Below are 23,549 nucleotides of genomic sequence, written 5' to 3'. Positions count from 1 at the left end.
ATCTTGAGGACTATATTCAATAAGAGTAGAGAGAATGTGCATGCTTGTCTAGTCCCAGATTGAGAGAAAACAGGCTCAAATTTCTCATTAGTGTAATTCTGGATATAGGTTTATATAGTTTTTATTGTGTTGTGATATGAGGGAATATCATTTTTATCAGTTTCTAGATATTTATTTCCTTTAATGAGGTCTTCAGCAAAAAACCAAACATTTAAGGAACTTAAAGTATGTGTTTGATCTAGGCTTATTGGCACATGCCTTTTGTCCCAGCACTCATGAGGCAGAGCAGTAGGTGGATCTCTGTAAGTTCAAGGCAAGCCTGGTCTACATAGTGAGTTACAGGTCAATCAAGACTACATAGTGAGATCCTGTCTCAAAAAACTTAATATAAATACATACATACATACATAAATACATAAATTTCCATTTTTTTGTTCACTTTACATCCCCATTGCAGTCCGCTTCCCCTCACAACCTCCCCTTCCATCCCACTTCCCCTTCTCCTCTGAGAATGGGGAGGCTTCCCTGGGTACCTACCCACCTTGGGACATAAAGTCACTGCACGACTGGGCACACCTCCTACCATGCTTTAGTTATATGTTACCCCTGCTTCAGTTGTTGGGGGAACTCGCATGAAGATCAAGCTGCACATTTGCTACGTGTGCAGGAGCCCTGTGTATGTTCTTTGGTTGGTGGTTCAGTCTTAGGGAGCCCCCAAAGGTCCAGGTTAGTTGACTCTATTGGTCTTCCTGTGGAATTCCTATCCCCTCCAGGACCCTCAATCCTTCCCCCAACTCTTCCACAAGACTTCTTGAGCTCTGTTTAATTCTTGACTGTGGGTCTCTACATCTGTCTCCATAATCTGCTGGGTGGAGCCTTTCTGACAACAGTTATTCTAGACTCCTGTCTGCAAGCATAACAGAGTGTTATTAATGGTTTCAGGGATTGGTTCTTGCCTTGGGTCTCAAGTTGGGCTGGTCATTGGTTGGCTATTTCCTTAGTCTCTGTTCCATCTTTGTCCCTGAGCTTCTTGTAGACAGGACAAATTTTGGGTCAAAGATTTTGTGGGTAGGTTGTGTCCTTATTCGTCCACTGGGAGTCCTGCCTGGCTATGGAGGGGGTCACTTCAGGATACATATTCACTACTAAGAGGCTGGGCTACAGTTACTCTCAAAAACTCCCTGGAGCCTCCCCATCCCATCCCATGTTTCTGGCACATCCTAGGGATGCCCCTCCACTGCCAGCTGCCAATTTCAATTCACTTTCCCACTCCTCTCTCCCCAGCTCTCCCCACATCTGATCCCTCATGTCCCCTTCCCATCCCCTCTCCCACCCAGTTCCCCCCATCCACCTTTGATGACTATTTTATTTCTCCTTTTGAGTGAGATTTAAACATCCTTCCTTTGGCCTTCCTTGTTATCTAGCTTCTGTGGGTCTGTGGGTTGTAGCCTGGGCATACTGTACTTTATGGCTAATATCCACTTAGCAGTGAGTACATACCAATGCTGGTTAGCTCACTTAGGATAGTATTTTCTAGTTCTATCCATTTGCTTGTAAATTTCATGATGTCCTTGTTTTAAATAGCTGAGTAGTATTCCACTATGCAAATGAACCACATTTTCTTTATTCATTCTTTAGTTGAGTTTGTTTCTAACTTCTGGCTATAAATTGCAAATAAAACTGCTATGAACATAATAGAGCAAGTGTCCTTGTGGGATTGTGGTGCATCTTTTGGGTGTATGTCCAGAAGTGTTATAGCTGGGCCTTGAGGTTTATAAAAATATTTATAAAATATAAATTAATCCACAAGATAAATAGAAAATGTTATTTAAAAAAAGAAGTTGAAAATGTGATAGCATCCGGGTATAAATGGTGACACTGTATTCCCAGCTCTTGAGAAACAGAGGCAGAATCATCATCACAAGGTACAGGTCAGTGAGAGCTAAAGTTTGAAATTCTGTCTAAAACAATGTATGAAACTCTTTCTCAAAGTGATGTAAAGTGAATAAATAAATGTAGAAAAATAAAAATGGAATTTTAAATGATAAAAAAATTGTGTGGTAACAGACAATGGACTTGGTAGCCGACTCTTAGAGTTAGTAATATATAAATACATGGTATTTGAAAGCTATCTCAGGGTGGTCAATAGGACCACCTTTTGTGAGGATAGAATTTCATTTCTAGAATTTATAAACTATTTTGTAGTTTTATATACTAGTCTGTAAACCTATAAACAGTAACTTTTTTCTAAGACAAGATTTCTTTATGTAATCCAGGCTATCCCAGAGCTCACTATGTAGACCAGGCTGGCCTTGAACTGACAGAGATCTGCTTGCCTCTGCCTCCTGAGTGGGATTAAAGGCATGTAACACAATGACTAGCTAATAATAACTTTTTCAAAAGTATTTCATTTTAAATTATCTGGTCCAGTTGAGGAAACATTTGGAAAAGAACTTTTAAGTTGCTACTTTCCTGGGAAAACCATAATATTAAGTAGAATAAGAGAGAAGACATTTTGTTATTGCCAGAATGCTTATGTTGTGACCATTTGAGTATAAGTACTTTGGAAAAGTTCAAAGTGAGAAATGAAGAACAACAGTTTACTGGATAGTAATAAACACATGAATAAGCAGATAATTTCAATAAAAGCATCTTTAATTGCAGATTTGCCCCACAAGAGGAGAAGGTTATGATAAATGAACAGTTGCCTTTTGGAAACATGGAAAGCTTGAGAACTGAAAGACAGCAATACCCTCAGAAGCTTGATGTGACACTCAATGGAATCTGTCCATGGATAGAAACTGAGGCAAAGACTTGGAATGAGGTGAGTTAACCTTTGGTAAAAATCTCCTATTTATGACTTTATTTGATCAATATAACATTTAGTACTCCCTTGATTTGACACATAGTTGTGTTTTGCATAGAGACAGACATTGGATTGAGAATGTGGTATCTAATGGAGCATCACAGTCCTGTGCTCACACTATGTACAGCAGGCCTGCGGCTCATGGTGGGCCATAACATTGTGTGGTGTGTGACTTTTATTTAGACTTCAAGCAAAATGTCATTTCATGCTAAAAGAAAATGATGACATTAATGGATACGTTTTTGACTTTCGTTTGTTGTAAATCTTCGTGTATAGTGGATACTCAGCACATATTTTCTGAACAATGGCATGGAAGGGGAACCAAGGGAAACCTTTATCTAGGATAAAGGTTAGTTTTGGCACTGATATGTTAGTGTAGGCTTACTTAGCTCTGAAATCAGTGATTTTAGTTAAATGTTTTGTAATGAGATGTTAATTCCCAATACTATCCCTGACTGCATTAAAGAACTTCGTTTGTTTTTGATAAATCACGCTGTCAATTCAAGCAATTAGAATCTGAATAGTATACGTGAGATAGCACTCTAATAGGCTATACACTTTCAACAAAGTTGTGTTCTTGTAGTTTGTGCTCTTGATTGCATATTTAGACCCCGCAGACCCCTTATTAGTTCCTCAGCCTGTTTGTTCTTTGAAAGTTACCAATCTACACCCTGTGAATTTAATCTCCATGCAAATAGTTATACAATATCTAGCCCTTTAAACTGCCCCATTTAGTTAGCATATTTTGAGGATTCTTTATTTCTTTTTGTTGCTTTATGTTGTTTTCTTTTGTTTATGTTTATTTTCTTTATGTTGTTTATGTCTCATGTGGTCAGGCATGGTGGCTCATATCTATAATCCCAGCACACAGTCAGAAGAAGAAAGATAGGCTCAAGTTCAAAGCCAGCCTGGTATACATAGTGAATTCCTGGCTATCTAATGGCATCCTGTCTCAACACATAGACACAGACATACACATACGCACATACAGAGACACCCACAAACACACAGACAGAGAGAGACACACACACAGACACACAGACAGACACACAGAGAGACACAGGCAGACACACATACACAGAGACACACAGACACAGGCAGACACAGATTCACACAGAGACACACACAAAGACACACACACACACAGACACAGGAGAAACACACAGAGACACATAGACAGAGAGACACATACACACAGACATAGGCACACACAGACACACACAAATACAGGCACACACATAGAGACACAGAGAGACATACACACAGAGACACACAGAAACATATACACATAGGCGTATATACAAACACACAGACATAGGCACACACAGACACATAGGCACATATACCATTGTGAGCTTGCACTACATACCTGTTCCTTGGCTGATAATTGTGCTGTGAGTGTTGTTCTTTGTGCCTCTTCTTGTTTCTTTCTGGCTGGGTTTTGCCCTCCCAGCCAACTGTGTTCACGGTGCTATCAGTATCCCTGATGATCCATTGTGGCAGGGTCTATCAATATCTCCATGTCACAGATAAAGAAACCATGACAAAGACAAAAGATTAACTTCCAGTTCCATCCATTTGTCTAAGAATTCATTGTTTTTAATGACTGAATATTACTCTATTGTGTTTATATACCACATTTTCTGTATCCATTCCTCCATTGAGGGACTTCTGGGTTCTTTCCAGCTTCTGGCTATTATAAATAGGGCTGTGATGAACATAATGTAGCATGTATCCTTATTACATTCTGGGGAATCCTCTGGGTATATGCCTAGGAGTGGTATAGAGGGGTTCTCTGGTAGTATTATGCCCAGTTTTCTGAGGGACCAGCAAACTGATTTACAGAGTGGTTGTACCAGCTTGCAACCCTACCAGCAGTGGAGGAGTGTTCCTCTTTCTCCACATCCTCACCAGCACCTGCTATCTCCTGAGTTTTTGATCTTAGCTATTCTGACTAGTGTGAGGTGGAATCTCAGGGTTGTTTTGATTTGCATTTCCTTGATGACTAAGGATGTTGAACATTTCTTTAGGTGCTTCTCGGCCATTAGATAGTCCTCAGGTGAAAATTCTTTGTTTAGCTCTGTATCCCATTTTTTAATAAGGTTATTTGGTTCTCTGGAGTCTACCTTCTTGAGGTCTTTGTATAACTTGGCCTTCTGTCAGATGTAGGGTTAGTAAAGATCTTTTCCCAAGTTGTTGGATGCCATTTTGTCCTATTGACAATCCCACACCTCATCAGGGTCAAGTTGAGATGGAGACCTAGGCATTCTGGCATCTGTGTAGATACTGTTCCTGAAAATGATCCCACGAGACATTTTAATGATAATGGTTCCATTCGTTCATGATTTGAATGCTCAGTTATTACAGAGTGCACCGTTTGAGAAGGATTAGGAGGCGGGGTCTTGTTGAAGGACGTGTACCACTGGGCATAGGCTTTGAGGTTCTCAAAGCTCATTCTAGGCCCAGTTAAATGCTTTCTTTTGTAAGAGTTGCCTTTCCTCTTCACAGCAATACAGCAGTGACTAAGTTGCCATCTAAGGAGTCATGTTAATTTTATCATCACTGCCATGGCTTCTCAAATTATAGTGTCAGTGAGGTGCTGTTCTGAAGCCAAAAATACAAGTGCTTATCACTGCATGGAATCTCCTCTTTCTGTTTTACTGATGCGCCAACTTGAGTATCTGAAAAAATATAATCCAGAACTAATAATGTGCTTAACATTACTGCTGGAGGGTCATAAAAATTTCTGGAAAAAGCCAGAAATTAGTATGATATTAGGCCTTGCAGACCACCAGATTCTGTTGCAATTCTGTTAGATCTTCTGTTATAGCACAGAGTGACTGTGCACAGCATGCAGAGGAAGGGTCCATTTGTGCTCCTGTAACATTTAAGAAGAGAACACAAACTGGAGATGGACAAGCTCGGACTGGACTCTAGTTGTCCTAACTGTAACTTTCCCCTGTCCTTTGTTCTAGTTGCGAGAATCACTAGCGATGCTGAAATCTGCCAAGAAGATGCGCTGTAGGATTCAGAGGTATAACTACACACAGCTCGTAAAGACAGCAGGCAGAGTAGTGTGAGCACTGCATCCTTGTGAGTGGCAATGCACGTGTGTAAGGCCAGGGTAACATTTCTGTTTCCAGTTACTTTACATGATTACATAGTCCCATAGGGCAGGTAATTTACTCAGTGGTAGAATATACGTTTGCCTGTGCAAGGCCCTGGTGTCATCCCCATGCACCACAAAAATAAAAGGAGACAGTAGTTATTTATGCAGTTCCTAAACTCCACAACTAACCACATAACACAGCTAGAAAAATGACAGAGCAACCAAATAGCATGCTTTTCAAAGAATTTGCTAAATTACTTTTAAGGTGGTTTTTTAGAAATCATGTGGCATTTTAAAAATTCACCCATGAGAATAATTCCTTTAAAATACTTAGGATTGAACTTGAAAATTCCAACTTAGTCGTCACAATTGAGAAACAAGCCAGAGAAATGGAAGCGCTTGGTGAAAAACTGTTACACGCAGGAGTCAATGTGGTAAGTGTAAGAGGTTTCTCATTAATGCCATTAATATGGAAGAGATGTTGTTCTTTCTCTAGTGGTATTCCATAGGACTCTGTTATTCAGAATAAAAAGGCTCATTGATAAAAATATTCATTTTATTCATGTTGCTACTATTTATTAGTAGAGGTGAAAGTCCTCTGGGTTTACAGAAATTGTCTGAATTAATAAAAGAAATGATTTTGGTAGAATTTTTAATGAGAAACATTGATGGTCCTATTTTACACAGCCGTCCATTGATGGATGCACACAATGCTTCCCACAGTTGGGTTGCTGTCAACAGTGCTGCTTTGGATGTACTGAATATGTCTGGGTCTCTGATCAAATTTTTAAATAACTCTTATTTAGTGGTGGTTAGATGAAGAATTCTGACTTTATCTTATTAACAGTCTCTTATAGTTAACCTCTGCTTTGCTTTCTGTTGCTGCCAACTTGCGGAGACAAACATTATTTCACTTTAGTTCTCCCCAGTCATAGTCACTGAGGAAGGCCAGGCCAGGAACTTAAGGCAGGAGACTGAGGCCAGAACTGAAGCACATACCTTGTTCCCATGCTCGCTCAGCTATGCTGTCTGTGCAGCCCAGACCCACACGCCTACGAATGCTGTGTGTGCCCTCAGCGGGACGGTCCCACCTATGTCAGCCGTCAGTCAAGAAAATGTCCCACATACGTGCCTCCAAGCCACTCTGACTGTGAAATTCCTCGTTTGAGATGGCTTCTTCCCAGATGTGTCAAGGTGGCAGCTAAAGCTAACTGTGACAGCTTTTGGGGAAAAAACAACTTATGAATTCTATCCATCAAGAATAAATACTAAGTCTTACAGAAGCATTGTGTGTGTGTGTGTGTGTGTGTGTGCACGTGCGCGTGTGCGCCAGAGAATTACCCTGTATCACTTACTCCTTTGGGTTTTAAAAAGAAAAGTTATGTCTGGGGAAAAAAAAAGACATGGCTTCTCAGTTGTCTTGGCCCTTGCAGAGTACCCCAGCACTCCTACCACTGACTGCTAGCAGTGTCTGAGCTTCCCGGGCATGTGCCAGTCCGTGCCCCTGAAAGGTGGATATTCCACTAGGATGGAAATGCCATCGCTGTAGCATGAGAGCTGTCTATCTGTATCCGACAGAGCAGCATCCTGGCATCCATGTTTCCTGGACGCTGACCCCTGTTGCATTGTGAGCCCCAAATTGGACCAGTGAAGTAGCTGTTCTTTTTACTCAGCTCAGCCTGCATGTTGATTTGCTCTCAGCATGTGTTGTAAAATCCCCTCTTCATCAGGCTTCACAGGGGAGGGGGGTGTGGTGTGTGTGCAGGGATGGCGGTGGGGGTGGGGGCAACCAAGTCCTAACTGCCAATCTCTCGAAGCATCAGCAGGGGTCCGGTATCACCCTTTGAAGTCCCCATGGCTTCCATCTTTCCTATTCTCAAGGTATACCATATTTACCTTGTTTTTACTTTTTAAAATGATCTCTATAATTTCTCACCTGAATACACTGCATGCTCGCCCCCCTCCCACCCTTCTTCACGCCTCTCCTTCCTCGCAAACCTCCTTCTCACAGTTGTCTATTCATTTGTTTTGTGACCCAGTGAAATTAACCAGGGCCGTCTGAGTGGGTTCAAGACTAAAGACAGTGATACTTCCTCTCCAGAAACTTCTTACTTAGCTTCTTTCTGGTTACAGTGTTTGTGATTAAAATTTCTGAATTGGTTTTTATTAGTTTGGGAATTATGAAATTACACAAGGCCATTCACGGCTGAGGATGTGACTCAGTTTGCCCAGATTGTGACAAGGTTGGCTTTCAAAACACAGCACTCCACACCCACAGAAACCACACACTCTCATACACAGGTGTGAGCACACACATGTACAGGCACACACACATACATGCTCTCACACACATGTGCATGCACACACATGCAAAGGATGAATCACAAATATGTATTAGTCATATTTATTAAGTTGATACTGAAAAAATTGAACTCCAGTTTTTCTTTATTGAATTATTTTTTACTAGCATGCAGAGAAACAGTGTGACATTTGTATGTACATATGTCTTTATCCACTAATTCTTCAAGCCCCAGTGCCCCTCCTGGGACCCCTTACTTCCCTTTCCTGAGTCACCTTATTTCCCCAGAGTTTTCCTTTTCAAAATGCATATTCTGTTTCCGGCATACTTAGAGTTGCTGAGTTGTGGGTGGAGACTGAAAAACGTAAGCTTCGCAGAAGTTACATACATTCTGATTTGTGAAAGTCCACCTCTGTCATTTGTTTCAGGCGGAAGCAGCACCGGCAGAGGGACCTGGGGAGACGAGGGAGACTGTTGCCGCCTCGTGGAGTCAGGTGGAGCTGATGGAGCTCACATCGGAACTCGCTCAAGTGAGAATGCAAGAGGATTCTTATAAAATGGAAGTGCAAAAATATAAGGAACTCTATCTAAAAGAACTAAGAAGCAATAATGCCTTACTCTCAAGTCTTCAAAATAGGTGAGCGAGAGAGCACGAGAAAACGAGAGAGCTAGAGCGAGAGAGAGGTCCTGAGACCAAACTAATGCTGGTCACTAAAAGCATAGCTTCTCAGTGAGTGGTGTTCCTGGGCCTGTAGTTTACAAGAGCTAAGTGGACATTGTAATTCTGGGAAGTTAGGCTAAAGCACTTCATCCTGGCAAGTTACGCTAATGCGCTTCCTTTGAAATGTTAATTCAGGACACTGCCCCCCCCCCCACCCCCCCACCACCACCACCACAGGCTTTCTCTGTGTAGCTCCAGCTGTCCTGAACTCACTCTGTAGACCAGGCTGGCCTCGAACTCAGAAATCCACCTGTCTCTGCCTCCCTTTTTCTTTTCTTTTCTTTTTTTACCCCTGAGAGGCAGAGGCAGGCGGATTTCTGAGTTTGGGATACTTCTTACTCCCCCATTCTTCACTGTGTGTCTATTTCCACCTCAGTATCCTCACCTAGTTAATCTATTGATCTTTTAAGGTGTTTATGGAACTCTTTAGTTAATATAGTTGTTGTTATAACTCGATTATTTGTGTTTTCATAAAAGCTTAACTATTTTTGGAAGATTATTACCTAAACCCAAGCTCTCAAGTGCACCCAGGGCACATCCGCATTGAACGTTCCTGTGGTACTCAGTGTCACCACTAGAGGGTGCAGCAGAGTCACTGCCCTTCAGCGTTGCGGAAGTCTCAGATGGTTACAGCAATTCCTTGTTCAGTTGGGGTGAGAGTGTGGCAGACAGAAAGGTCAGCCTCACCTCTCTGCCTTGGAAAGGATATTCTGAGCTGTTTCTTGTTCTCTCTCCATCTTGGCCTCCCTGACTCAGAACTCCTCAGGGACAAAGGCTCAGTTTCTTTCACTTCGGTGCAATGAATGCACAGATGGCAGACGCAAATGCTTGTGGGTGTCTGTCTTAGTCAGGGTTTCTATTCCTGCACAAACATCATGACCAAGAAGCAAGGTGGGGAGGAAAGGGTTTATTGAGCTTACACTTCCATGTTGCTGTTCATCACCAAAGGAAGTCAGGACTGGAACTCAAGCAGGTCAGGAAGCAGGAGCTGATGCAGAGGTCATGGAGGGATGTTCCTTACTGGCTTGCTTCCCCTGGCTTGCTCAGCTTTATTCTATGCTGACTTCTCCTAGTCCTGTTCTCCTGTGGGATCCCAGTTCTTCTTGTATGTGGAGTTTTCTTGATTGCCCTGTGGACTGTGGATAGCCGAGGCAGACTCCACTCAGCCACCAATGCTGCACGCCCACAGCCACTATATGGTACTCAAAACACTGTATAGAGCTCTTGTTTAGCCCTCTGGGGTGCTGATGGTGGCTCTGACAGCAGTTCCTGGGAGTCTCCTTTGGAATTCCTACTCCTACATCTGTTTAGGTTTCTTGGTAGGAATCTGGACTCACTGGTCACACTTGTAGTAGCAAGTGCAGTCCAGCGGGTGGGAAAGTTCAGGGCCTGGGGGTAGAAGGGTTTGTTGGGGTGCTGACCAAGTCAGTTGCCAAGCTAGAGAAATAACTTAAGGGGTGATAGGAAACTCCCTTTCATAGTATTTTCCAAAGTCACTATCAGGTAATTGTTCCAGTGTAGCTTCTTGTCTTCCATCTTACCTGGAAGTCTTCAAGATTTTATTTCTTTTAATTACGAAAGTGTTTTGCTAGATACAAGTATATTAGTCAGCATTTTTTAAAGTGTATATATGCACATGCCAGTAAGGAACATCCCTCCATGGCCTCTGCATCAGCTCCTGCTTCCTGACCTGCTTGAGTTCCAGTCCTGACTTCCTTTGATAATGAACAGCAATGTGAAAGTGTAAGCTCAATAATCAACACACAATCACATTCACACACACAGAGGGCATATGTAGATACACACACACACACACACACACAGAGACACACAGAGGGGATTTAGTAGATTGACTTACAAGCTGCAGTCTGCGTAATTCAATAATGACAGCCATATAAAGCTGAGGATCTGGTATCTGTTCAGTCCACGAGACTGGATGTCTTAGCAGCCTGAGTCTGGCCTTTGAGGATTCCTGGAGAGTTGCTGGTCTTTAGTCTATGTTGAAAGCCTGAAGAAATTGGTTCTAATATTGGTGAAGAAGAGTTGCTGCAACAAGTTAGATGAATTTGCCAGCAAGAGTGAGGAGAAGCAGGCAAAAAGAGAAGTTTCTGTCTTTCGTGTCCTGCTGTCTGGACTGCACCAGAAGGTTCCACCTACATTTAGAGTAGGCATTCTGCTTTAAGTGATTTGATCCAGAAAGACAGGCTGGCCTAGAACTCATAGAGATCCTCCTGCCTCTGCCTCCTAAGTGTTGGGATTATAGGCATGCACTGCCACTTCTGACTCGGGTATTCTTAACGTTTACTGTTTGTATGTATTTGTTAGTATGGCATGATATTTGAATATGCTCATATACAGTGGAATTATTATAATTATCAAGTATGCCTTTATCTTACAGTGTTACCCTTTAACAATGTAAATCTTTACAGGCACATTAAAAAACCAAAGTAGAGTCCTTGCATAGGCCATTGTTGGCCCTTATTTGGCCAGATGCTGAGGCCTAGTGAGGAAGCTTGAGCCTTTGCTGGAGTTTAGAGACATGTCTTGGTCACTTCTGTACTGGAGTGACTCAACACTAAGCCTGCATTTGCCTAGCTACTGCTGACCTAGAATAACTTTATTGGCCCTGTCACCCTGTACCCTCTGTCACCTTCCCCTTGTCCCCTAAATCATCTCACCTCACAAAAAATCCCTCCCTCCTCCCTCAACCCTATATAAACAAGACACTGATACAGTAAAACAAGTTCCTGCTTTGACAGATTCCCAGCTCAGGGTGGTTATTCTCTACCGAGCCGCGACACTCACCATCCTGCTCAGCCCTGAGGAGACCCGGCTGGACCCAATTCTGTTGTCTCACCTGGACCTGACAGCAGCGAGCCGACAGGCCATGGCATTACCCGTTAAGCCGCATATCGCTAATCTGTCCTATATTATTTGAGTCACTAGTTTGCTCAAAGTTTCTTTTGTTGTCTTTTGAGACAAGGTCCACTCTGTAGATGATGCTAGGCTGGAACTCACAGTCTGGCCTTAAACTCACAATCCTGCTGCCTCAGCTTCCTAAGTGTGAGGATTATGGAAATATGCTTCCATAGCTTGCTGTGTGTCTTGAGACTGATCCTAAGCTTGTAATTGTATGAAGTCCATGTCCTGCCACAGCTTCTGAGTTAATGCACCATTTTACTCTGATGCCACCTTTCTCTGAGGTGCAAGTCATGTAGGAACCCTGCAGTCATTTGGGGGAACATCAGATACAGTCCATGATAACATTTCCATCTGTGCAGGACTTGCAAGTGTTCAGAGCGGTCATGTTCAAATTATGAGGAGGAGATGCGGTGGAAGACCTCGTCAATGGTGGCTCTTGTGGGGCCCCACCCTGAGGGCCCTCAAGTGCCATATCTAACAAGCAGCACCATGGGGCCACAAGGAAGTGCGCCCCAGCCCTCCCAAGGCCCAGAAGCCAGATGTGAATTCATGGAAAAATCTAGGCACTGGGTGAGTTGCATAATCACTCTTCCTCTGCGTTTTGACTTCCTGACATCAGTTGGTGCTTAATTTGAGTGAACTCCTGAGCTAGTTAGTTGACTTATGCTTTGAAAGAAGGTCACAGAGATGCACATATGGAGAAGAGGAAATTTATAATTAAAAACCTGACCCCTGAGCTCTCATTTTCAGTAAGTACTGCTCCTCATCTGTGTTAACACTTAGAAATAGATGGACAGAGATTAGCTTTGTTAAACTCTGCACCTACATCAAGTGTTAGAAAATGGGCATGAGTGGGGTAGAGGAGTTCTGAAATAGTTTTAAGAAAGATGTGCAAGTCTTTTTACTTAAAAAAATGTAACCATCTCCTAATTTCTTCCCAAAGTCTGAAGATAAGGAGAAAGCACGGCTTGAACTAATCAGCTCGGTACGGTCTCTACTCTGCGCTTTGCATCAAGAAACCAGGAGGACTAAAGGGTTAAAAAAAGAGCTAGCCGAGTAAGACTTTATTCAGCCATTATTTGGCTTGACTATAATTGCATGAAACCCTACATCCCAATTCACACTGAAAGTGCAGTATTGTAATACGGACTTTAGACGCTCAAAGTGCATCCTGAACAATTTTGGTTGTCAAAATATTACATTTACTCTTTAATCATTTTAAAAACAGTAAGAATAATGCCAACTGCTCCCCTCTTATTCTGCCTTGAATTTTTATTTTCATAGGTTTTTATCATCCATTTCTTTTATCTTATCCTAATAATAACTTGATTTAAAATAAAAGTGGGCCAGGTGGTTTTTTCACATTAATTTTCATTATTGATAGCTAGTACAAAAAGAGAAAAATATACTACAATTATATCACACAAAGATGATTTTTATTAATTTTTCACTGTTTCAGAATTTCATATGTACACTTTACGTATTTTGATCAAGTCTCCCTCCCTCCGTCCCTTCTCCTCCAGTCTCTCCTCTGTGCCTCTACACTACTTTCCTCCATACTTTATGTGCTTTAAAAAAAAAAAGACACTAAGTCTCTTGTTCCTGTCTGTATGGGAATGGATATAGGAGCATCTGCTGGAGTATGGCTAGTTCTCCAAGGACCACAGCCCTAAATAAAACTGATTCTCCCTCCCACAGCAGCCATTAGCTGCTAATAGCTCTTCATCTCAGGGGAGAAGTTTCTGAGCCCCAGGCTAGATAGTTTTGTGTCAACGTGACACAAGTTAAAGTCATCGGAGAAGAGGAAACCTCAGTTAAGAAAGTGCCTCCATGGACCCTGCTATACCACTCCTGGGCATATACCCAAAGGATTCCCTGACATGCAATAAGGACACATGCTCCACTATGTTCATAGCAGCCTTATTTATAATAGCCAGAAGCTGGAAAGAACCCAGATGTCCCTCAACAGAGGAATGGATACAGAAAATGTGGTATATTTACACAATGGAATACTACTCAGCTATTAAAAACAATGAATTCATGAAATTCTTAGGCAAGTGGGTGGAATTGGAGAATGTCATCCTGAGGTGACCCAATCACAAAAGAACACACATGGAATGCACTCACTGATAAGCGGATATTAGCCCAGAAGCACAGAATACCCAAGTCACATTTCACATATCAAATGATGTCCAAGAAGAAGGAAGGAGAGGCCCCTGATCCTGGAAAGGCTCAATGCAGCAGTGTAGGAATACCAGGACAGGGAAGTGGGAGGGGTTGATTAGGGAACAGGGGGAGGGAAGAGGGCTTATGGGACTTTCGGGGTTGGGGGGGATCCAGGAAAGGGGAAATCATTTGAAATGTAAATAAAGAATATATCTAATCAAACAAACAAACAAAAAAGGACATGAAGGGAACTGTAGAACTGTGTCCATTTAGCATATTAATATTACTTAGTTTTCTCCTAGGGCCTGTGACCTAGCCAGCCACAGATTTGGGCCCAGTTAACAGTACCAGGCATGAGTCTGGTTTTGTGGCGTAGGAGTTAAATCCGATCAGAAAGAGCCTGTTTCCTCCACAACCTTCACGGTGCTGGAAGTGGGTATTCATACAGACTGGTCGTTATCGTAGCTCTCAGGAGTCACAGCCCTGCAGGACTGTTGATTGCTTCTGGTAGCAAGCGTACTTCCAGCACCGTGAGAGATAGCCAGTACACGGTGAGAAGTGTGCAGGCAGCTGGGACCAGCTTGATTTCTATGGAACAGATAAGTGGCATCTTTAACAGCAGCAGGCCTCACTATCAAGTGCTAGAGGGTGACTGCGGACAGTGGCAACAACATGAAGCGCTGGGAGGGAGACATGGCGGTGCAGTGGTCAACACTTAAGAAAGGGGTTACCCTTACCTGGCATTGGGTTTTCTTAGATAGCTTGGGATATCTGGAAGAGGGTGTGCTCTCTGTTATAGCGTAACTCCATGTAAATGCCTTTATATAGCATTTGCATATATTTTATGAAGCTTCTATGTGGGTTTTCTTTTGTCATTTTCAAGTCTACAGTTTATCATCCCTCCCCTCCCCCACCCCATTTAACCCTTCCTACTCCATCACTGGTCTTCTCTGCTCCATGTTGCCTGTGTTTCACATCCTTTCCCTGAGATCCCTCACTTACAGCCCTCGACGAGTTTCCTCCTTCTGTGGGTACTCCAATTTAAACACGCATAGCTACAGAGTGGAATCCAGCATCCAGGGATGAAGGGGAACATGTGACAATGGTCTTTCTGGGCCTGGGTCGCTTCATTCAGAATTATGATTTCCAATTCCATCCATTTTCCTAAATATTCGTTTTTCTTTATCATTGAATCAAGTTCCCTTGTGTATAGGGAGCACAGTTTTATTATCCAAGTGACCACCTGATGGTTATCTAGGCCCTTTCCATGTCCTAGCTACTGTGTACACAGCAGAAATACACATGGGTAGGCACGTGTCTCTGTTCTAGGATATAGGGTCTTTGGAGACTATGAATAGCTGGGTCCTATTGTTGTGATCATAAAAAGAGAAATAGGTGTGAGAATATGTTCTGTGGCGGTGAGGGGGAAGGGGGTGCCTCAGCGGGCCCATGCTAAGACATCCCTTCCCCCAAGGGACCAGATGGTATAGCATAGAATAGAGTTTGTTTATGGCATGGGGAGAGGAGTTAAAGGCTAGCCATGACCACGTGGTGGAGAGATGGGGGGAGGGGACGGGAGAGAGAGGAGCCCAAGAGGGCAAGAGAGAGGCTAGGAGAGTGTGAGAATAAGAGAGAGAGGTAGGGGCAAGCATCCCCTTTTATAGTGGGCCAGACCTGCCTGGCTGTTGCCAGGTAACTGTGGGGTGGAGCTTAGACAGAATCCTAATACATATGGTAGTTTTATTTCTAATGTATTGGATCTAATATCCATTTTAATTTCCTTTGCGGCTGCACAAGTTTGCCCTCTCACCAACAGGGAAGGAGTGGTTTCTTCCTCACATCCATGCTAGAATTTATTACCTTTTTGCCTTTTAGAAAATGTTAGCCATTCTGACTTGAGTAAGATGAAATCAAAACTCAGTAGTTTTGATGTGCATTTCCCTGATAGCTAAGGATACTTAACATGTAAGATACACCTCTCAGCCATGTGTATTTCTTTGAAATCTCTGCGTTAGTCCTGTCTTAGTTGCTGTTCTATTGCTGTGAAGAGACAACATGACCAAGGCATCACTTATAAAGGGAAGCATCTCATTGGGGCTTCATTATTGTTTCGGAAGCCTAGACCATTATTATGTTGCTAGAGCATTAGCTAAGAGCTATGTATTGATCTGCAAGCAGAGAGATGAAGGAAAGGAAAGAAAGGGAGGGAGAGAGAGGAAGGGAAAACCAAACAGACTGGGCCTGGCAGAGGCTTTGCAGACCCCGCCCCACCCCGCAGGGCTGCAGTTCTATTTATTCGCTGAGTGCTTGAGTTTATTTGCTGAGTGTAATCAATATTCTCCTTCTGCTTAGCTTCCTGTTCATGGCTTATTTTTTTATTTTGTGTGTTGAGTCAATATTGTGTCAATAAAGACATGGATTTTTTGGTCTTACTTCACTCACTATGGAGATTTCAGAGTCTTTTTTAATTTTCATCCATGAATGTTCTTGATGCTCAGAATGTGGCTTAAGAACCCAGATTCTAGCACTGAGCTGCATCGTCTAATCTCCCCGATGTGTTCTCATGTATACTGTCTTCTTTTTATAGACTGTATTCTAGAGCTAACAGGTATATTTTTTTTAGATATTTTGAAAGCATTGTATACAACTATTATCTTCTTTGCCTTGGCTACTGACTTCTGGATTCTTGCTAATATTTAATATTAAGTTAAAGTAGGCTAACATACTGAAATTGATACTAATCGTTATAGAATTCCATATATAGTATTAACCATTTGTCTGCCACGAATATCAGTTGTTCTGGCTAGTCTTATATCAACTTGACACAACCTAAGAGGATGGAACCTCAATTGAAAAAACACCTGATCACAGCAGTAAGGCGTCCAGACTGGACAGTTGTCTGCTTTTGGTATTGCAGCAGGATCCTAAGTACTCCCAAGGACTTCAGGAACCATGCGGAAGCCACACAGCGAAGCAGGGAGTGTGTTCATTCAGACCATGAGACCATGGTTAACACCTTCCTGGAGCACATGTGCCGCCTGGACATGGACTCCGCGCTCGTCACTGCCTGCAACACTGGCGTCATTTTGTACCACTGGCCCTGCTTCCCGATCTGTGGAGATGCTGAAGGACGTGATTAAGTCTGGAATGAATGTGTCTGGGCTGAATTTCTCTCATGGAATTTCTCTACCATGCAGAGACCATCAAGAATGTCCGTGCAGCCACAGAAAGCTTTGCATCTGATCCCATTCTCTACCTAACGTTGCGGTGGCTCTGGATACAAAGGGACCTGAGATCCGGACTGGGGACTCATCAGGGCAGCGGCACTGCAGAGGTGGAACTGAAGAAGGGAGCCGCTCTGAAGATCACCCTAGACTACACTACATGGAGAGGTGTGGCGAGAACATCCTGTGGCTGGACTAGAAGAACATCTGCAAGGCGGTGGAGGGGCAGCAAGATCTACGTGGGCGATGGACTCACCTCACTGCTGGTGAAGGAAGGTGCTGACTGCCTGGGGACAGAGGTGGAGATGGCGGCTCCTTGGGCAGCAAGAAGGGCGTGAACCTCCCTGCTGGGTCAGAAAAGGATATCCAGGACCTGAAGATTGGGGTGGAGCAGGATGTGGACATGGTGTTTGCGTCTTTCGTCCGCAAGGCAGCTGATGTGCATGAGGTTAGAAAGGTCCTGGGAGAGAAAGGCAAGAACATTAAGATCATCAGCAAAATCGAGAACCATGAAGGCGCCCGAAGGTTTGATGAGATTTTGGAGGCCAGTGATGGGATCATGGTGGCTCGTGGTGACCTGGGCATTGAGATTCCTGGCTCAGAAGATGATGATTGGACGATGCAACAGAGCTGGGAAGCCTGTCATCTGTGTCACGCAGATGCTAGAGAGCATGATCAAGAAGCCCCGCCCCACCCGCGCTGAAGGCAGTGTTGTGGCCAATGCAGTCCTAGATGGAGCAGATTGCATCATGCTGTCCCGAGAAACAGTCAAGCGGGACTCCCTCGAACCGGAAGCTGTTCACATGCAGCACCTGATTGCCCGAGAGGCAGAGGCTACTGTCTACCACTTGCCACTACCATTCGAGGAACTCCGCTGCCTGGAGCCCATTGCCAGCGACCCCACAGAAGCCGTGGGTGTTGTGAAGGCCTCCTTCAAGTGCTGCAGTGGGGCCGTTATTGTGCTCACCAAGTCTGGCAGGAGTGCTACCTAAGTGGCTAGGTACCACCCTCGGGCTGCTATCATTGCTGTGACGCACAATTCCCAGGCCCATCTGTAGCGTGGCATCTTCCCAGTGCTGTGTAAGGATGCCATACTGGATGCCTGGGCTGAGGTGTTGACCTTCGTGTAAACTTGGCCATGGATGTTGGCAAGACCCGAGGCTTCTTCGAGAAGGAAGATGTGGTCATTGTGCTCACCGGGTGACGCCCTGGCTCTGGCTTCACCAACACCATGAGTGTATGCCTGTACCTTGATGGCCCTCTGGAACCCCTTTTCTACCCCTCCCCCTCCCCTATCCTATCAATTAGGCAGCGACGCTTGTAGTGCTCACTCTGGGCCATAGTGTGGCGTTGATGGGCTGGGACACCAGGGAAAATTAATGCCTCTGAAACACGCAATAGAGGCCAGCTATTTTTCACGGCCTTACTTGAGTGAGGGGTGAAGGAGGAACGCAGGACTGGAAACCCTCTGACTTTATCACTGAAGGGCAACTGCCTCTCTGTGTACTTTGCTCCTGTAGAAAGTTGTCCAGAGAATCCCTAGCCTGGAGTCAGGAGGGTGTGGGGCCCAGGGGCTCAGTGTAACGACTTTTGGCCCTGGGCCTGTCTTGCTTTCCCAACAGCTTTGGCCTCCCCACTTGGTCCTTTTGCATGCACTGCTGTCACTGCAGACACTCCACTCCCCACCTTGTATTCTGCAGTCTCCAGGCCTGTTGCTATGGTGCCCAAAGCTAAAGCACCGAAAGAAAGAAAGAAAGAAAGAAAGAAAGAAAGAAAGAAAGAAAGAAAGAAAGAAAGAAGAAAGAAAGAAAGAAAGAAAGAAAGAAAGAAAGAAAGAAAAGAAGGAAAGAAAGAAAGAAGAAGGAAGGAAGGAAGGAAGGAAGGAAGAGGAAGAAAGGAAGGAAGGAAGGAAGAAGGAAGGAAGGAAGGAAGGAAGGAAGAAAGAAAGAAAGAAAAAATCTGTCTAAGATCCCGTGGTAGCAGCTAAGCCTGTAGGGCATTTTCTTCCTTAGTGATTGTTGGGGTGTTGGGGGAGGACCCTGTTCAGATTCCTGCCCTGTCTGAGTTCCTGCCTTGGCTTCCTGATGGACTGTGATTCAGGATGTACATGCAAAATCAGCCCTTTCCTCCCTGAGTTGCTTTTGTTCACAGTGTTTCGTCACATCAACAGTAACCCTAACTAAGACATCAGTTATCTATGATTATAATGTAATCTAGTGGTTTCAAATCAAGTTACTTTGAGACAGGATTGTGACTTACAGACATTTCCTACACATGATAGGGTATATTAATCTTAAAAAAAAAACAAAAAAACAAACCACCACCACCAACCACAAAAAACAAAACAAAACAAAAAAAACCAAAAAACACCTTAAACCTCTCTTCCTTTGCTATTTTGCAGAATGAAGAAGATCTTTAGCGTGCCACCACAGGAAAAGCGTGCACATGAGGGCAGAAGACATCATCGCTGCGAGGTGTCAAAAGTCAGTCAAGCTGACACGGGTGTTCCCGTTGCTATGCTAAGACTTGAGGTGACCAAGTTGCGGGATCAAAATCACTTAACTTTGGGAAAAGTAGATGTCTGGAAACTTCCAACAGCCCATGAAGATTGAACTATAGTGCCCATATACATGACATCAGGGAAATACAGGATTGATTTTCTCATCTTAAAACTGGCTTAGGTACAGACGTAAGCAGCCTATACCGCGACAGTGCTCAGATTGCAAGTAGGAAAACCCTTGGGTTGTAGTCAACATGCCGTGAGATGTTACCATGCAAATTAGAATTAGAATCTAGCAGCTGTTAGTACATGCATAAGTAAAGTGTTCTCACCGTCTCCCTTTTCCATATTCCCCAATTTGAGGGGAAAATTCCGGGACAATGTTGGCCTCACTGTAAGAATTTGCAGTAGGAGGGAGCTATGCATAGCCTTCCGTGTAGCTGTAGATTGCCTTGTGGCTTCTCATCAGCATAGCTGATGTGTTCAGTGCCCCCCCCCACCCTCCCTGTGTCCCAGTCTCTTTAAGGAACAAACACCAACTTCTGTAGTGAAAGTGGCTCTCTTACTGAGCCTTTTGCAAACCTTACCTTTTTCCATTTAGATCACTCAATGTAGTGGCTTCAGAGATTTATTTCCTTTCTGAATGTGTGGTTTGGGGAAAGGTTGGAGATACCTAGTCTCTTATGCCTCTCAGCTGAGGTTGGCCAGCCTGATGCCTAGGGTGCTGGGTGGCCTTTAGTTGCTGTAGATGTTGCTGTTTCCTGGGCTGCCACTTTGGCTGGCTGGGGAGGCAGCTGGAACTCCTGTACTGGGACACTTTGGTCTGGGATGTCACTTGAGGTGGCAGTTGGAATCCTTCCCCCCACCCCACACTGGAATACCTGGTCTAGCTCTGTGGCTTAGTGACCTCACAGGCTAGGTGGTGTCCCAAGACAGCATTCTGAGACAGTTTTCTAACTTAATGTATGGAAGTCACATGTGATCACCTCTGTCACCCTTCTCTGTGAATGACCGTGAAGGGATGGACTGTCCAAAGCCAGCATATTCTGCTCTTTGTTTGCAATGGCTGACACCTCCCACTCATAAATGTTAGTACCTGCCACAGTCCAGTTGTCAGATGTCACGCTCACTTGAAGCAAACTTGGAACACCAGGCCTTATCAGCATTATCAGGTCCCAGTAGGGCCGAGGTCCTCCAGACGTGGTTGCTAAAGTACTGTCCTTGGAAACAATTTCTCTCTGTGTAGAGACTTCAAACCGCAGGTGACAAGCTATCATGATGCAGACACTACATTCTTAACCTGTCTCACACATTTTTTTTGAAGCTGTTTTGGTTATGATTAATCCAAGCAAATGAACAATATTTTGTTGTTTCTTCATTTCTCTTAAGAGATAATCTCTGGCTTTTATTGCAATTTGTGACACTATAAGAATCCATTCTTGCAAATCTCTCTGAGAGAAAGCTTCTCACCTTGGAATACCTGTGGCACTGTACCCAAGCAATGCCTCTAAGGCTTTGGTAACTTTATGGTTACAAAACTTAATGGGGACGACAGTACTGGTTTGCAGGTTTCTGAAGTCTTAGCACACAGTCATAGTCAAGGCTGGTCCAGCACACCAGATGTTTTCAGCAGCAGCCTGGATTTGATGTTTTCTCAGAAGGTGTTTATTTTAGAATGTTGTGGTGATGTTCCTTGTGTGGGGGGTTCAGACGGGAAGTAAACGTTTAGAGCTCGTGTGAGCTCCTACAAGCTGTCCTATGTGCGGCCTTTTTTTCTTCATCTCTCCTTACTTCTTATAATTGGTTCTATTCCTGGCTGCCCTTAGCTGAGTCCCTGCTATGTCGGACTTCATGATCATTTCCCACTGGTCTTGAAATCCTCATCGTCACCTCTGGTTTTTCTAGGTCTAGGGACTGTCATTCTCATAACTCATTCTTTTTTTTTTTTTCTTTTTTTGGTTTTTTTTTTTTTTTTTGGATTTGCTTTTTTCAAGACAGGGTTTCTCTGTAGAGTCCTGGCTGTCCTGGAACTCACTCTGTAGACCAGTCTGGCCTCGAACTCAGAAATCCACCTGCCTCTGCCTCTCAGAGTGCTGGGATTACGGGCGTGCGCCACCACCGCCCGGCTCTCATAACTCATTCTTAAGTTACCCTGTTCATTATTAAACTTTTCGAACACATTCTTATAAATCTCTGTATTGCCATATAGCACGAATGCTTTCACAGTGTAAATAAGAGCTGAGGTTGTGGCTGAGTGGGAGAGAGCTTCATGTGGCAGGACGTGCTTCCAAACCGCAGCACTTGGCACGCACCTGTACACATACGGAGGATACATTAAAATTGTTTATAATTTTTTAAAATTTATTTTATTTTAAGAACTTCTGCGTGTGTCTGTCTGAATATGGGTGTGTGCATGTAAGGTATGGTACTCACTGAGGCCAGAAGAGGGCATTGTGTCCTCTGGAATCAGACTTACAGGAGTTAGGAGCAGCTGCCTGACCAAGTGCTGGGAACCGGATGCTCTTCTAGAACAGCAGAAAGAGTTCTTAACCGCCGAGCCTTCTCTCCAGCACCTGTGAAATAAACACTGTAAGAGTTGTCACTGATTTCAAATATTCAAAACCTACAGAAATATTCTCTTTCCCTGCATTTAAATAGTTCTCCGAGTTACTGATACAAAATGAGTTTTTAAACACAGCATGGCTCACCATTATTGGGTTCTGATCTTAAATAACACACCACTTTCATTTGTCTCAGGGAGAAGCAACAACTGCAGAAAACTTAGGGTCCGTTCGTGAGACTTCAAGCGCCTCCGTCCTAACTCAGATGGAACTTAAAATGAAAAGTATCAGATCTGCCATCGCTGAAGTGAGCACCCAGGAATGCTTGGTTAAGAAAGAGCTGGACGTCATTAAGCAGCTTTACCGCGGAGAGTTAGAACACTTAGACAGCATGTCGCTGGGGCAGAACGCGTGAACGCAGAGGCGTCGCAGCAAGAGAAGCCTGGCTACAGAATACAGAAGCCCAACCACAGAGAACCCAGCTCATGATACCTGTAGTCTGCAAAAGAAAACTGGACAGTGTAATTCTGGAAAAATATGTTGATAAATGAGCTTCCTCTAAAACGCTAGTCCGGGACGGTTTTTCTTCCTCCATCACATACGGCATTCCCTGCCTTGATATTCCTGAATAGTTGATTTAATCAGTTTGATCCTTGTTTGTATTATTATAAGTTGTATAATTATAGGTTCGTTTTCAGAGTTCCCATAAATATAAACATCAAAAGTGTTTACAGTCATTCTAAAGAGGTAGATACGTTTCTGAGGGGGCGGGGGGAGTCAAGAATGAAAGGAGAGCGGAGCATATCAAGAAGACATGGCCTCTGTGGAGAGGCCTGCAGAGAAGACCCCGTGGTGTGTCGCTGGAAGCACTGTCGCTGCAGGGCTGAGAAAGGGATGCTGGGATATTCAGGCCTAAACGACACTAACATGCCATTCCCCTCCAAAGCTTGGGGACACCACTGAACAGAAGGCAGAGAGTAAAGGCTTCTAGGTGCCGTCTTCTGAACAGGACAGCTGTGGACTTTCAACAACGGCAGATGCTTGCACTGAGCCTGCAGACGGGCCTGCAGACGGACGGAACCAGCAACAGCAATAATAATAACAATATTATTATTACTGATAATTTAAAATTATCAGTATCAGTTCTCTTTGTCTGTTCTTCCACTCACAGGCTGCAAGTG

The 23,549-nt window shown here is 43.8% G+C and overlaps 1 protein-coding gene and 1 pseudogene across 1 annotated transcript in view; both read left to right on the top strand.

The window, feature by feature from the left end:
• LOC127664580 (uncharacterized) overlaps positions 1–22,783 on the top strand; it is an 84,010-nt gene extending 61,227 nt beyond the window's left edge. Inside the window, exons 6-14 of the mRNA XM_052156630.1 lie at positions 616–676; positions 2,665–2,824; positions 5,842–5,900; positions 6,310–6,409; positions 8,703–8,911; positions 12,277–12,487; positions 12,861–12,973; positions 19,709–19,838; positions 22,565–22,783. Coding sequence (XP_052012590.1) covers positions 616–676; positions 2,665–2,824; positions 5,842–5,900; positions 6,310–6,409; positions 8,703–8,911; positions 12,277–12,487; positions 12,861–12,973; positions 19,709–19,838; positions 22,565–22,783 — 1,262 coding nt within the window. The remainder of the gene's footprint in view (positions 1–615; positions 677–2,664; positions 2,825–5,841; positions 5,901–6,309; positions 6,410–8,702; positions 8,912–12,276; positions 12,488–12,860; positions 12,974–19,708; positions 19,839–22,564) is intronic.
• LOC127665180 (pyruvate kinase PKM-like) lies at positions 17,024–18,631 on the top strand (annotated as a pseudogene).
• Positions 22,784–23,549: the final 766 nt, after the last annotated feature.

The sequence above is a fragment of the Apodemus sylvaticus genome, chromosome 14, assembly GCF_947179515.1.
Source record: "Apodemus sylvaticus chromosome 14, mApoSyl1.1, whole genome shotgun sequence".
NCBI classification, from domain to species: Eukaryota; Metazoa; Chordata; class Mammalia; order Rodentia; family Muridae; genus Apodemus; species Apodemus sylvaticus.
Note: the sequence above shows the minus strand (reverse complement) of the source record. Positions and strands in the feature narration are given on the sequence as shown.